Raw genomic sequence first — 15,737 nt, forward strand, 5'->3', positions numbered from 1 at the left:
CCTGCATTCCTGGGCTCCCGTTTGCCTCCAAGACCACACAAAATGAGTTTTACCAGGCTGTCCACGGGATCAGACTGGAGATGTGGCTCTTGGAATGTGCAACACCTTCTCTACATTTAATTAATTAGATTTTCCCCCAGAGCATAAAGTCTGGGATGTCCATCAGGCTGAATCCATCCCAACACAGCTAAAACATGACAATTATTTTGGGAAAGATGGAATAGGAATCCATGCTTTGGACTCAAACCAGTCTGTGTCACTTGACACTTTTATTGACAAATTTGACAAAAACACTGAGGTCCAGTAATTTGAAAAGACTTGAGAAGACTTAACTATAATATTATCTGATGTTAAATCTCTCAAGCTCCATTAAAAGGAGTGAGAACAGTGTTAGTTTATCTAAAACACTGCTCAGATTTCCTGTTGAACTCATGGGAAGTTCCCTCTTTAGCAGCAGTCTGAGTGGGACACAGTTTTCGGATGAAGCTGACGTGATTTCAGCTTCAAATTCTTCCTGCTCTACTAAAAAAACCTCCACTTCTGCACAACCCTTTTGGATTTCACACACCAGTTCAGGTGCTTCAAGTCCTCTTCCAAAGATTTGCTTTCCTGAACTTTTATTTAGTGTTTATTCTGTTCCTGTGGCAAAGCACAGAGGGAATAGAATGCCCACTCTTAAATCAAGTGTTAATTGCATTAACCCTGGATCACACACAGCTGATCCAGGCTGGCCCTGAATGGAATTTGGAGAAGAAGCCCTGGAGAGAAGGACACTTGAGCTACTGTCAGAATCCAGGCAATGAGGGAGTGGCTTTTGAACACTTCCAGAGGTGGGGACCCCACCAGCTGTGCCAGGGCTGGACAGCCCTTTCCATGAAGGAACATTCCCAATATCCACCTGAGGCCGCTGCCCTCCTGCTGTCCCTTTCCCTGCTGTCCCCTCCTGCCAGGAGCTGTGCAGAGCCCCTGGTGCTGCTCAGCCAGGAGTGAGCAGCTGCTGAGGCCAGGTTACCCCAAAAGAAAGGGGGGAGCACTCACAATTCGGCCTCTTGGCAGGAGCAGCCACCGTGGTTTTGGCAGCGGCCGCTGCCGTCACCGGTGACGGTGCCGTGGTCCGGGGAGCAGCAGAGGAGCTCCTGGAGGGAGTCCTGGGAGTGGTGGAGGATGGAGGCTTGGAGAGGGAGGTTCTCTTCTCCGCGGGCTTCGCATCCGCGACCTGGAAAGGAACAGGCGGCGTCAGAACGGAGAACAGTGCGCTCAGCGTGAGGGGAAGCGCCAGGAGAGCTGAATGAACAGGAATCGCTGACATTCTTCAGCACTTAATTAAGCCTGGCACTGCTGAAAGGTCATAATGCAATTAAAACATCATTAAAGACGTGCAGAAGCGAGTGATGATGTGGAGGGCAGGAGATGGAGCAGCTCCCACCCAGGGCTGGCTCAGCTCTGAGGTGTGGAGGCCTCTCCAGCTGGGAAGGAGGTTTTGATTTCTGGATAAAATGGAACCATCAGAACACCAGCAATGCTCCTGGGAGACATTCCCATCCTCCAGGAGCAGCAATGCTCCCTAAGCTGCAATTTGTTTAAACGGTGGGGACATGGGAATGAGGGGTCCATGGCTCATCCCTCACTTGGAAAACTCTTTCCTGCTGTTCCTGGTCAGGCACTTGTTTGTCAACTGCCTGATCTCTGAGGTATGAAAACACTGAATTAATGCATGGGAATAAATATTGTTTTATCAAGAAGGGATTCAGAATGGTACAAAAACTTGAACCAATCCAAAGTCACCAGCTCAGAGAAAAGCAGAGATTTACACCTGGGCTTTCATTTGCCTTCTGTTATTTTTAGTTAGCTCTAGAAGACACTAAAATGCTTGAGTGTAACTTGACTTTAATACAGCAGGAGTGGTGGTGTTCAGCTACCAATAAAAGCTTCTGAAATAGATTTTGATGTTCCCTTTTAAATCTGAATTCCTCTACTCTCTAAGATCACAAGTTAACACAGGGGACATTCAAGGGACACCTCCCATTCCTAACACATGGGGATTCTCTGCTTATCTGGAAGATGCAACATTGTCCATGAATCCTCTCTTTTGGGGAGCTACAAATCTCCAGAGTTTTCTAAGTGTTATCAGTCCTCTCTGTGCAGTTCTGCAGTGACCAGCCATCATAAAATGACCATTGGTGGGAAATATGGAGTGTTCACAAGGATTTTTCTTCAGTATTTATACCAAAGGCATCCAATCAGGTTTCCCATGTTGTTGTCTGGATTTAGGAGTTGTACACAGAAGGAATTCCTGGCTGGGGGGGTGGGGAGGGGCTGGAATGGAATTCCCAGAGCAGCTGTGGCTGCCCCTGGATCCCTGGCAGTGCCCAAAACCAGATTGGACAGGGTTTGGAGCAGCCTGGACAGTGGGAGGTGTCCCCGCCATGGCAGGGGTGGCACTGGGTGGGCTTTGAGGTCCCTCCCACCCAACCCAGCCTGCGATCCCCAATTCATGGCAGCTCATCAGGACCATCTCAGCACTACACTCAGGTTTAATTCTCCTCTGTGCTGACACAATTCAGTGCCAGGGACACGATGCCATCCCTGGGAAGCTGCTCCAAGCACCCTGCAGCTCCCAACACACTGAATCCCACTCCTGATCTCACCTAGCACAGGAATTCTGCCCTGCCCATGGGTGAGGGCTGGGAATCTGCCCTGCCAGCGAGCCCTGGGTGCTCCCCAGAGCCTGGCACTTCTTACCTTTGGTTTAGTCTCTTTTGGAGTTAGGGTGGAGGGACGGGTGCTGCTGGTGCCGGGGCGTTTGGAGGTGCTGCCTGGAGCAGGAGCTGCAGTTGGGCTCGTGGGTTTTTTGTTTGTGCTCGGGGTGGCCGAGCTCGGCCGCTTGGGGCTGGTGCTGGCCGAGGGCTTGGCCTTCGCTGGCTTGGCAGTGGAGGTGGATGCAGCAGGCTTTAGGGTGGGGCCAAAAAGCAAAATCCAGGATAAAACCAAAGAAATACAACAAAAAATAGCGCATTGTAAACCAAAACATTGAGCTGCAACAACAGAAAAGTGATATTTTAAAGGAAACAAATAATAATAATAATAAGAGTAATAATAATACTAATAAGAGTAATAATAATAAGAAGAATAAGAAGAGTAATAACAATAATAAAAAATAAAATATAATAATAATAATAATAATAATAATATAACCACAACAATAATAATAAGCTTTCTGTTTTCTGAGTGCAACAAAGACCGAAATGCAGCATCTGAGGGGGTTCTGCAAGTCAATTCCAAACCAACAGGATTTATTTCAGCAGCATGGAAAGCAACAGAAGGAATGGCTGGTAAAGCTGGATTAGTAATTGGGTGCTCCTGGCATCCAGGGCTACGTGCAATCCACGGGCCGTGGCTTTCCAATTATGGGCACGCAGGGATTGTGAGCTCCAAATCCCCATGGGATCAGCTCCCATGGTCACACGGGCAGGGCCTCGGGGGGACAGAGCCCCCAGCCCCCTTGGGGACACTCTGGGGGGCTCTGCTGCGTGCTGGGAGCTCCTGAGAGCACAGCCCCAGAGCCAGAGGGGCCTGAGCAGGGCTCTGCCTGCACAGAAACGTGCTGGGAACAGCTCACAGCATCTCTGTAGGGGTTACTACACGTTTACTAGGTGTTTACTAATCACTGCACCAGCCAGGGAATTCACTGAAATGAAATTTCCACACTTTTCTCAAAGTTTTCCCGGGCAGCTGTGACCTGGATGTGTTTGCTGCAGGGAAAGGGCTCCCAGGTGGCAGCTCAGAAAACAGAACTGGGGCTGGCCCAGCTGAGGGAGCAGAAAAGCTGGAAAATGAAAGCTGTGGGAGCAGAGATGGGAGCAGGGAACAGCTCCTACCTTGGTCTTCTTCTCGGGGCTGGGCGGGAGCTCCTTGTTGGGAGGAGCTGTGATGTCGTTCCCACTCACGGCCTCGGCTGCTTTGGCCTCCTCTGGCTTGGCTGGGGGAAGGAAAGGACATTCCTAAGTTTAAGCTTTTTTTATTTTTTTTAGATATGTTTTTTAGTTTACTGTTATTCAACACAGCAGCAGCAGGAAACAGAAGTGACACAGCACAGGTTAGTGTTAGTGGAAAAGTTCCTAAACCCCAGAATACCTGCAGGAAGAAAGATTTTCCCTGCAACAGGACAGGTTCATCCAGATGCTGTTAGATTCCAATTTCTCATATTATCCCAGTGGGAAAAGCCAGATAGCAGATGAAGGAAACCGGTGGTTTACTTTAAATAGCAAATCTTCTCGTCTTTGAAGTTGTTACAAGAAATTATAAGAACGTTGCTCCCACCAGAGCAGAAGATGGAGATCCCATTCTGGCAGACAGGATCACACTGACCTCGCTGGAGCTGTGCTCCAGCAGAGCTCAGAGGCAGCTCCAAGAAGTGCCACTTTTCCCTGTGGTTGTTCACTTTGGCCATTGTCACCTGAGCTGTGACACTGGCTGGGGACAGTGAAGACACCCTGAGGGGCAGGAGAGCAGCACCCCCTCCTCGTGTCCTCTGCAAAGCCACAGCCCAAAGCAGTGTCCAGCCCCAGCAGCACCAGCACCGCCCTCCAACCCAACAAATGGTTCATTTAGGAACAGTTTCCCCAGGTTTTCTCCCCAAATCCCTGAAATCCCACGGAACAAGCAAGCAGCAGCTTCCCTAAAAATCACTTCCAAGCCCTCCTTCCCCAGGGTGCAGCTGCACAACCACACTGCCCTGGGCTGGATCCTGTGCCACGAGCCCAGCACAAATTCCTGCATCTCCCCTGTCATCTGGGGATTCAAATCCAGCCTTATCCGTGTTGGACACTGCTTTTTATAACCCTGCAACAGATTGTGACAAGCCCAGGGTATGGATTCCAGCAGTAAACAGTTCTCCACATCTTTTGGAAATGAGTCTCTATTCCCAGTTCTCCTGCTTGTCAGACTTGACAGGAGTGTCCCAGAGGATGGCTCAGTCCTGGTACGAGCCAGGAAAACAAAATCACCCCATGCCTCCCTCCTACCAGAGTATGGCTTGTTGTTTTTATGTTCTGACTCCAGGGTAAGCTCAGGATAAGCCTTTTTCCCCCCTGAATTGGTTTAACCCCTTCCTACCCATCTGGCCTTCCAGTTCTGCAGCACTGGGCTGAGCATCCCGGGCACGTACAAGAGGCTTGTGAAGGAAAACCAGCAAAATGTAGAGGTTGTGAAGGAAAACCAGCAAAATGTAGAGGTTGAACGCCTGCTTTAATGCAAAACCCTTAGGAATTGTGTCTGTTCACCTGGAAAACCCGTTTTTATTGCAGCTGATCTGTATTGGCTCCTCTCTACCCAATACCTCCCCTGCATTTCAATAATCCTTTCTCTTCTTGTTTCACCTGTCAGTTCCATCCACAGCAATGCCAGCAGCAGCAGTTGTCAGCAGATCCCTCTCCTGAAAAACAACCTCCTGCCCATTCCCATCTCAGTGCTTCCCTGCTTCGTTTGGAACCCTACCAGTCTCAAATATCCCCCACATCAAGGTGACTTCCCAGCTTCTGGAAGCTGCTGACATTAATTATTTCAGCTAATTCAGCAGCAACATTAAACCTCTGGCTGATGAGGGGCTGCAGCACCCATGACAAGAATTCCCAGGATCAGGGAGTGCTCCTCAAATCCTACAACACACAAAGGTTCAGGATCTGAACTCCAGCAGCTTCCACGTTTCTGAACCAATGACAACATGAATTTCATGTTATTTCATGTTGCTTAATAGAAGGTGAATATAAAAAACACGACAGGACAAGGGGAATGGCTTCCCACTGCCAGAGGGCAGGGTCAGATGGGATATTGGGAATTAGGAATTGTTCCCTGTGAGGGTGGGGAGACCCAAGAACAGAATTCCCAGGGCAGCTGTGGCTGCCTCTGGATCCCTGAAGTGCCCAAGGTCAGGCTGGACAGGGCTTGGAGCATCCTGGGACAGTGGAAGTGTCCCTGCCATGGCAGGGGTTGGCACTGGGTGGGCTTTAAAGTCCCTCCAAATGAAACCATTCCATGATTCTGTTAATAATAATAATAATAATAATAATAATAATAATAATTCAGGGGAACTGGGTAGAGACCTTCCCTACTTGAGGGGCTGTAATTCAGGCTCCATCTCTCACAGACTCTGACATTCCAGGATACACAACCCTGCACCATCCCCCAGGGATTACAGAAGGAGAGATTTGGGGTTTAATATTCATTTGTCCTGTGCTCATCAGGACATTTGCCCTCATTCATGGTTTAATTACGATGGTGTTCTCAGAGCAGAGAACTGGGACCATTTCCTAGTTACAGGGAATATTAGGAAAAGCTGCCAAACCTTAATCAGATTTGTTCATTAGGCTGCAAGAATGATTTAGGAGACTTTTGAGTTTGCTTGCTGCCCCAAGCACAGCCAGAACCCCCTGGAAGATATTTGAAAGGCATTTTGTTGGAGCTGCTGTGCCCCGAGCTGGCTCCTCGTGCTGCTCACCCGGCTGAGTCAGCAGCACCACGGAACATCCCCGGGGAAAGGGGCTTCAAGGAGACAGGGAAGGACATTCCCATCTGGCATCTTCAGTGCATCCCTCCCAGGCACAGCCCTGCCATCAGCAGCTTTCTCTCCACACTGCTGGCAGTGCTGGCAGTGCCTCCAGCCCCACTCCTGTTCCTAATGGTGAAAATCACACATCCCAAAATCCCACTGCTGGGATGTCCCAGCAGTTTCCAAGAGCAGCACTGCAAGAAATGATCCCTATCATGATTCCTATCAAGAAATCATTCCTATCACTTGGCAGGCCCTGGCACAGGTGCCCAGAGCAGCTGTGGCTGCCCCTGGGTCCCTGGCAGTGCCCAAGGCCAGGGCTGGGAGCAGCCTGGGTGATTGGATTGGCTTTAAGGTCCCTCCCAACCCAAAGCAGCCTTGGGAATTCTGTATTTCAGTGCACCAGCGAGAACAAATGACTCCACAAACCGAACCCACAAACTCCAGGATTTGGTTTGGGGTTTTACCAGTGAGGAAGGAGCAAACTCCTAAGTGGCCTTGTGTAATCTGCAACAGCAACACCAAGAGTCCTCCAGAGACACCCGTGGGCTCAAACTCTGCAGCATTCCCAGGAACAGCCCCCAGCAGTGTCTGAGCTCTTGCTGGTGGAGCTCCACGCCGTGGCCAGCTCCATGGTCAGCTCCATGGCCAGCTCCATGCCCAGCTCCATGGCCAGCTCAGTGGCCAGCTCCAGCTCCATGGCCAGCTCCATGGCCAGCTCCATGGCCAGCTCCAGCTCCATGGCCAGCTCCATGGCCAGCTCCATGGTCAGCTCCAGCTCCATGGCCAGCTCCATGGCCAGCTCCGTGGCCAGCTCCATGGCCAGCTCCATGACCAGCTCCATGGCCAGCTCCATGGTCAGCTCCATGGCCAGCTCCAGCTCCATGGTCAGCTCCAGCTCCATGGTCAGCTCCATGGCCAGCTCCAGCTCCATGGTCAGCTCCAGCTCCACGGCCAGCTCCATGGCCATCTCCATGGCCAGCTCCAGCTCCATGGCCAGCTCCATGGCCAGCTCCATGGTCAGCTCCATGGTCAGCTCCATGGCCAGCTCCATGGTCAGCTCCATGGCCAGCTCCATGGCCAGCTCCATGGTCAGCTCCATGGCCAGCTCCAGCTCCATGGCCAGCTCCATGGTCAGCTCCATGGCCAGCTCCATGGTCAGCTCCATGGTCAGCTCCATGGCCAGCTCCAGCTCCATGGCCAGCTCCATGGCCAGCTCCATGGTCAGCTCCATGGTCAGCTCCAGCTCCATGGCCAGGTCCATGGTCAGCTCCAGCTCCATGGCCAGGTCCATGGCCAGCTCCGTGACCAGCTCCAGCTCCATGGTCAGCTCCATGGGTGGGTTTATCCCACATGGATCCATCCACTTGGAGTGCTCAGTGCAGTGGGAGTTTGGCCAACCCAACCCTGAGCCCAAAGCACCAAAACCACATCTGGCAAAGCCCCACTAAAGCCAACAAGTTTAAAAGCCTGATTTTAAAATAAATTTGTCTCCAGAAACCGGGTACTTGTTATGGTTGGATGAACGTCCCTGTGAACAACACTATGTGGGGTTTGGACAGAACTGGAGTCAGAGGGAACAAGACTCAGAATAAATCAGCAGTGGTGATTTTTCAGAATAAATAGTAATAATGAGATGATCTGTGCCAAAACTACACCCAGGAAAACGAGATTGAACTCCTTGTGCTGAAAGCAAATAACAGCCTTCCTACAGATCTGCAAAATGCAGAGTGAGCCACCAAACCCCACCAGTGAGGGATCTGTGCCTCCCAGAGCCAAGGCTGGGCTGGTGACACACACAGAGCAGGGACGGCCCTGCAGGGACACTCAGCCCACCTGGGGTGGTGGCAGCCACCTGGAACGGGAACTCTGGGGCCTGAGGAGACTCTGAACGTGTTTTATCCTCCAACTCCCCCTCCTCTCCTCGCTGCCTCTCTCCTGGTGGTTCCTCCCTGCAGCTGAGGAACCTTTGGAGGAGATAAAGCCTGGCAGAGCACAGCCCAATGGGTGAGGAACGGCTCTGAGAGCTTTTTTCCCAAAAAAAACCAGAGTGGATCAGCTCCTTCATCAGCTGGGAAGGCCAAAGGTGCCCCCAAGGCTCAACACTGAGCAGTTTGTCCCTTATTTCCCCAAAATTTGCCAGTTTGGACACTGAGTGTCTCTCCAAGGGTTCCTGGCCAGCAGCTCAGCAGAACATCTTGAGGAGCCTCTGAGCACATCCTGCCAGTGAACCAAGGCACTGCTGAGGCTGGAAAAGCCTCTCAGAGCAGGAGCCCCACGGCCCCAGGGGACACATCCACGCTGCTTTTGAGTCCCTCCAAGGAAGGGATGCAGCCCTGCCCTGGGCAGCTGGGCCAGGGCTGGAGAGCCTTTCTGGGGAGGAGCTGGGAATGGTTCCCATCCCATTCCCATTCCCTGAGGGCAGGGATGGATGGGATACTGGGAAGGAATTGTTCCCTGGGAGAGTGGGGAGGCCCTGGCACAGGTGTCCAGAGCAGCTGTGGCTGCCCCTGCATCCCTGGCAGTGCCCAAGGCCAGGCTGGGCAGGGCTTGGAGCAGCTGGGACAGTGGGAGGTGTCCCTGCCATGGCAGGGGTGGCACTGGATGGGCTTTAGGGTCCCTTCCAACCCAAACATTCTGGATCCCTGTGGCCTCAGCAGTCCAGCTGCAGGGACACCCCTCAGGTGACACAGGGACACCCCTCAGGTGACACAGGGACACCCCTCAGGTGACAACAGGGACACTGAGCAGTCACACGCTGGAGGACTCCAAAATCTCCATCCATGGGAGGGACACACCTGGATGGGCCTGGACCAGCCCCCTGTGCTTGCACAAGGCTTTGGGCTGGGGTTAAACCAGTCCAGCCCAGCCTAAGTGACTCCTGTCCCAGCTGCACACAGGGGGTGCCCACCGTGCCCACAACTCCTCCGAGGGTTTCCTGAAGTCAAATCCTGATTATGAGTAACTATAAATAGAATTCTTAACCAGAAGGAGGGAAAAAACCCATCCCACCCACTCCTGGAAAAAACATCCCTTCCCATCCTGTGAATTCCAGCTTGTCCAACAGCTCCTCAGCACAGGCAGCCATGGCCCACTGGAGCAGCAGGACAAGGCAGCTTGGAGGGGATGAGGGGAGCTCATTTACCCCAATCCCCCACTCCAGCTACACCTGACTGCTCAGGGTGTGCTCACTCTTTTTCTGAGCACCTCCAGCAATGGAGATTCCACAGCTGGGGGCTTCTCCTCCTACATCTGATCACCCTCCTGGTAAAAAAAAAAACAACAAAAAAAGCGCTAAAATCTCACAGTTCCCAAATTCCTGGCAGAAGCTGTTTTACAGCTTTGTTGAAATCTCTCACAAGTCACCCAGCATGGTTTGCTTTCAGCTGCTGCTATTTTTGTTTGCTGACCCATATTCCTATCCTGGAAAACCAGAACTCTTCACAACTTCCCTGTCATTGATGACTTTTAAACAGCAACCAGAGCCTCCTCCCTCCCCATGTTCCCTCTCAGGACTCTGCCAGAGTGACTCCTCCTGTGATTTATCTGTCACAGCCCCCACTGCAGAACCCCTGCAGGAGCAGGTGTGCATTGAGACATTGCACTCAAAGCAAGCACATGGAATCATGAAATCCCAGAATGGTTTGGGATGGACAGGCCCGAAAGATCATCAACTCCCTGCATGGCAGGGACACCTCCCACTGTCCCAGGTTGCTCCAAACATAATCCAGCCTGGCCTTGGGCACTGCCAGGGATGCAGGGGCAGCCACAGCTGCTCTGGGCACATCCCCACCCTCACAACCAGGAATTTTTTCCATTTATCTTCACCTGACCGTTCCCTCTTTCAAGCATTGGGATTTAGGAACTGACTGAGTTTTTCCTTTTGTTCTCTCTCTTTCTGGATTCCTACAACTCCCTGTGCTGGAGGAATTCCACACAGGAACATCCTTATGCCACCTCCACCCTCAAATCCAGTGCAGGGAGTCCCAGCTCGTGTGGGGTGATGCTGAGCTGAAGCAGGAGGGAGCAAACACAAACCTTCAGTCTCGGGTAACAGCTCTCACAAAAGCTGCAACTCTGTGTGAAAAAACCCAAACAGGCAAGAAACTGAAAAGCTTTGCTGTTTGTACTCCCTGAAGAAGTAAAATGAGGCAACAGCACTTACAGGAATGTACCCAGGAGGATCTTTTTGAAGTTAAACCGTGTTACTGCACTGTTTTATAAATCACAGAGCCCAGGAGCAATGCCTGTGTGCAGCTCAACACCAACCAGCAGCTTAGGGAAGAGCAAGAATTCCCAAAAATCCATCCTCCATGCCAAGAGGAGGACCCTGGTAGAACCTATCTTGAGAAGTGTTCCTGTTCTCTGGCCCCACGGTGGGCCAAGGCTGGCTCTGTAACCCCATCCTGCTTTTTGGGTCTGTGGCACCTCGTGTCCCATCCAGAGGGTGCTGGGCACTGCCCAGGCTCCCCAGGGAATGGGCACAGCTCCAACCCCACCAGAGCCCCAGGAGGGTTTGGACAGCACTCCCAGGGATGCACAGGGTGGGATTTTGGGGGGTCTGTGCAGGGCCAGGGGTTGGATCAATGATCCCCGTGGGTCCCTCCTGCCTCAGGACGTTCCACGTTTTTCTGGGATTCCTTTCTCCCTCTAAGAAACGAGATTTCCATGGATGTTTGAGGCTGTATCCCCCAGGTGCTGTCCCTCCCAGCTGTCCCTCTGGCTCTGTGTGGCAGCTCCCTGTGTCACCTGCCCTGCCTGCAGCTGCAGCCCAACGTGAACCAGGCCAGGCATCATCCCCAGATCCCCAGCCAGGGATATTTAGCAGGCTAAGCTCAACTAAAACATCATTCCATGAAACAGCTACATAATTCTCATCGGGATTAGAGTCATCAGCTGAAAATCCATTAAGAGAAATAGATTAAGCAATAAGGCAATGACCATCCTTGTCTTTACTCTCCCTCTTGAATGTAAACAAGCACTGGAACAAAACCTGCTCATGTGGAACCACAGAGAGGCACCAGATCCTTCCTCACCCATCAGCTCCTTCCTCATCCATCAGCACCCCAAAGGAGCAGCTGCATCCCAAAAACCACCCTCAAATGAAGCCTTTTTGTCTAAGGCTCTTACAGCAAACTATCTACAAATACAACAAATCTGTTTGGGCAGGAATACAACCCTGAGCTGCTTCCTCCTCCCCAGAAAAGGCAGAATCCTTGCTTGACTCAATCATCTCCTGACTGACCCAAATGCACAGGGCTCAGCATTTTATTTGGCAACAAAACCAACTCAGACAACGTGTATATCTTCCCTCATTATCAAGAACTGAAAATTAATTAGATTCCTCTTTGCCTGCATTTGTAAACATAAGGCTCCAGGATTGTTAAAACTCTATTTTTACCCCAGCAAGGGAAATCCTAAATCAGAACAACCTGAAGTTCATCCAACAGGGCATGAACTGGAATTATGAAGCTGTTCTGGGTAATAGCTCCCATCACAGTGACCCACCAGCAAAACCACTCCTGAACTGGAGCTGCCTTGGGCAGGACACCCAGTGAGGAGCAGGCAAGAAGCAGAGCCCAAATTCCAGTTTCAGGCTGGCCCTAAAGCTGCTCTGAATGTTGGTGACACCTCAGAGAATCTCCAGGTGGCCAGCTGAGCTTGGGGAGTGCTTGAGTCAGGGGACAAGGGGGTTTTCAGGGGATTTACATGGAATTCAGAGATTCCCAGACTGGGTTGGGTTGGGAGGGACCTTAAAGGTTCAGTGTCACCCCTGCCATGGCAGGGACACCTTCCACTGTCCCAGGCTGCTCCAAGCCCTGCCCAGCCTGGCCTTGGGCATGCCAGGGATCCCAACTGCTTTGGGAATTCCATCCCAGCCCCTCCTTGCCTTCCCAGCCAGGAATTCCTTCCCAGTATCCCACCCAGCCCTGCCCCCTGGCAGTGGGAGCCATTCCCTGTGTCCTGTCCCTCCAGCCCTTTGCCCAAAGCTCCTCTTCAGCTTTTCAGTGTCTGAAGGCATAAAACTGCTGTTCCACACTGTTCAAAATGTAAAATAAAGATAATCCTGTATTGGAACACTCAAGCACAAAGTTGTCACTAATGATCTAATGAATTCCAGGGAGGTTCCTCAGTATCCCCCCATCCCAACCAGGCACAGAGCAGCTGCAGTCACTTCTGTCTTTTCTCCCCATTACAAACACCATTTCCTGTGCTGAGGAACCTGCTAGACCTCACCACTGCAGCGCTGGCTTTTTACAGGTTGGGCTGACATTCCCAACCCCAGCACTAACTTAAACCAGTGCAAACCCAAGGCCAGGGCTCTCACACCCTCACTGCTGCTGGGAGTCTTGGATTCTGTATTCATCTAAACCACAGTGTTCTGCTGGGAGAAAATCCTTCAGGAGGAGATTGGAAGTTAGGCTGGACTTATGGAGTATAAAGAAACCTGAGCTGGAAACCCAGGATGGTTTCCTGATGCAACCACTGAGCTGGTGTTGGGTAATTCCTGGTGTTTCAGAGCAGAAAGCAGCTCAGGGAGATGCCCTGAGAAGACAGCAGGTGAAGGCAGTGCTGGAGGACATCACTTCTGGCAGGGACACCGCTGGAGGTGACACTGGGTACAAATAAATGCCAATAAATCACACAACACTCAGGTGTCAAACCTGTCCTTCGTGCTGGAACAGCCACTTGTCCAGGGAGATTTGATTCCTGAGGGAGCTGGGCAGGTCCTGGGGCTCAGCTCTGATCAGGACTAATCTGCAGGCAGAATCTCCTGGCTGGAAATACCCAGCGAGGGGTTGAACTGAGAGCGCCTTTGGGGCAGTTTTTATAAGGAAATTAAACTAAAATTAAACTAAATGTGCCATCACCAGATGGGCTTTAAGGTCCCTTCCAATCCAACCACCCTGGGATTCTGTGATCACACCAACACCCGCCTGTCTGCAAGGAAGAAAAGTTTTATGTACAATTCTACTAATTCTTTCTATGAAAAGACCACAAGAGGAGCAGATATTTAGCAAAAAATCCCCCAACCCTGGGTGGGCAGAACCAAGAAAGTCTGCTTTAAGTGGAGATACCATACAAATGATTTGGATCAGGCTGCACAATTCTTTAAAGTATTTTTGGGATGATAAAAGGTGCAAATGACAGAATTTGTTACCCCGAGTGTGACCGCAGAGATCAGGGTGAACAGACAGAGCAGGCAGAAAAAGAGAGGGGTTAACAAAAAGCAGGAAAAACCTCTTTTTGTCAGATCAAATAGATCCATTGAGTACTTTGCCTGGTGAGTGGATGGAGACCTGCAAGGTGAGCGCTGAGATGGGGCAGAGAGGCTGATCAGGATCTCAGGGCAGGAACTGAGGGTGAATGAAATGCACAGGAGGGATTGAGCAGCAGCTCCACCTTCCAGCCAGCACTGCCTGCTGGGGGAGTTATTTTTACTATAACCACCTCTCTGCTGATTAAAAGGGGAGAGGGAAAAATCCTCAGCACAGAAAGTTGGAAAGCTTTTCAAGAACATCTAAGGAATTTCTCTCTGGTTCTAAAGTGCACATACAGAAAACATTTAGTTGCATTTACTGCTTTGTTTGCTTTCAGGAGAGGATAAACCCAGAGATTAAAAGAGTAAAAACTACAAAGAGTAGAAAATAAGTTTTCAAATTCTATGGTATTGACGCCTGTGAGAGCTCTGCCAGCTCAGTTATCTCTGTATCAGCTCACCCAGACCTGTGATTGCAAGGACAACAAACAAGCTTTCATAACAAAGATTGCAAGAGCAAAATTTTAAACCAAATGCTAAAAAACCCTTGGCAATCTGAATAAGCCATCTGCAAAACACAACCCAACCAGAATCTCAGTGACCTTTCCATCAGTGATGCTCAGCCCCTCTGGGGAAAACATATCAATCCACTTCAGATGAGGTTTTAAATGTTGTGTCTGATTTAAAGATCCCACAGAGCTGTGCTTTCAAACAGCTGCCCCTTGAGCTGCACAGATGTCACCAGCCAAGCCAAACTGGGGTTCCCAGTTGCCCAAAATATGAACCTTGTGGCCGATTTGTCTTGTGGTGTCAGGGCAGGTGTCGGCAAATCCCACCACCCTAAAAAAACTGGGATATGGAAAGTGTCAGCAAACACCATCGCCCCCAAAAAACTGGGATGTGAAAAGTATCAGCAAACCCCTAAAACTGTGACATGAAAGGTGCCACAAACCCCAAAAAACCTGAGACATGAAAGATGTCAGCAAACCCCCAAAAATCTGTGACATGAAAGGTGATGGCAAGCCCCTTCACCCCAAGAACTCTGTGATAGGAAAGGTGTGCACAAATACATCATTTTTGGGTTTTTTTCTACTCCACATTTCCTGCCAACATCTTTTTACTCCTGCCATGTTTCAGTTCCCAAGACAACTGATGACCCTCTCATGTTTAGGTACAAAATCAAGCCCAGGTGACACAGAACACGTGGGTCTGACCTGAGCCCAAGGGAACATCCCTGAGTGTCCCATCCCACCTTGGCTCGAGCCAGGACCTCCCTGGGACCACCACAGGGCAGCCAGTGGCTCCCACCTGCCTGCCAGGAGCTGACAGCTCTGCTCAGGCTCCAGAAGTCAGGGCTGCACTCCTGAGGTGCTGCCACCACCATGGCCACCACTTCAGTCAGGGCTACCTGAGCTCGTTAAAATCTGCCCCTCGAGCCAACTGTGAGGAACCAGGCAATGCTGAGGATGGAAAGGGAAGAATCCCATCCTCAGCACTCCATCCCTGGAAGTGTCCAAGGCCAGGCTGGACAGGACTTGGAGCAACCTGAGACAGGAGAAGGTGTCCCTGCCCATGGCAGGGGTGGCACTGGATGGGCTCTGAGGTCCCTCCAACCCAGCCCATCCTGAGGTCCTGTGGTTCAGAAAAGGTGAGAGACATTGGCACATCTCAGAGGGGAGTTTGTACTACCCAGATGCTCCCCAAAGATGAGATTGGGAACTGAAGCATCTAGAGAAATAATTAGAGAAGGCAGAGCTCTAATTAGGCACAGCAGTGGTGAGTTACCTCTGGCTGTAGGGCTCTGACCGGCGTGGGCAGCGAGAGCCCCTGAGTGACCATGGGGTGTCACTCACACACCACAAAGCCAGAGAACAAACCCATGGCTGTGTGAGCACAGCCCCTGGGGACTGCCCTGCCCCGCTCAGAGAG

The 15,737-nt window shown here is 51.1% G+C and overlaps 1 protein-coding gene across 12 annotated transcripts in view; it reads right to left on the reverse strand.

Moving 5' to 3' along the window:
- Positions 1 to 15,737, reverse strand: part of MAP4 (microtubule associated protein 4) — a 143,575-nt gene that overhangs the window by 17,759 nt on the left and 110,079 nt on the right. For 10 of the 12 annotated variants that reach the window (XM_030266883.4, XM_030266887.4, XM_030266885.4 and 7 more), the window contains 3 exons: positions 3,879 to 3,979; positions 2,743 to 2,949; positions 1,039 to 1,216 (listed from right to left, as the gene is read on the reverse strand). In XM_030266883.4, the coding sequence (XP_030122743.4) occupies positions 1,039 to 1,216; positions 2,743 to 2,949; positions 3,879 to 3,979 (486 nt within the window). The remainder of the gene's footprint in view (positions 1 to 1,038; positions 1,217 to 2,742; positions 2,950 to 3,878; positions 3,980 to 15,737) is intronic. The other 2 variants (XM_030266886.4, XM_072925210.1) reach the window with 1 other exon arrangement.

This window comes from Taeniopygia guttata, chromosome 2, assembly GCF_048771995.1.
Source record: "Taeniopygia guttata chromosome 2, bTaeGut7.mat, whole genome shotgun sequence".
NCBI lineage: Eukaryota > Metazoa > Chordata > Aves > Passeriformes > Estrildidae > Taeniopygia > Taeniopygia guttata.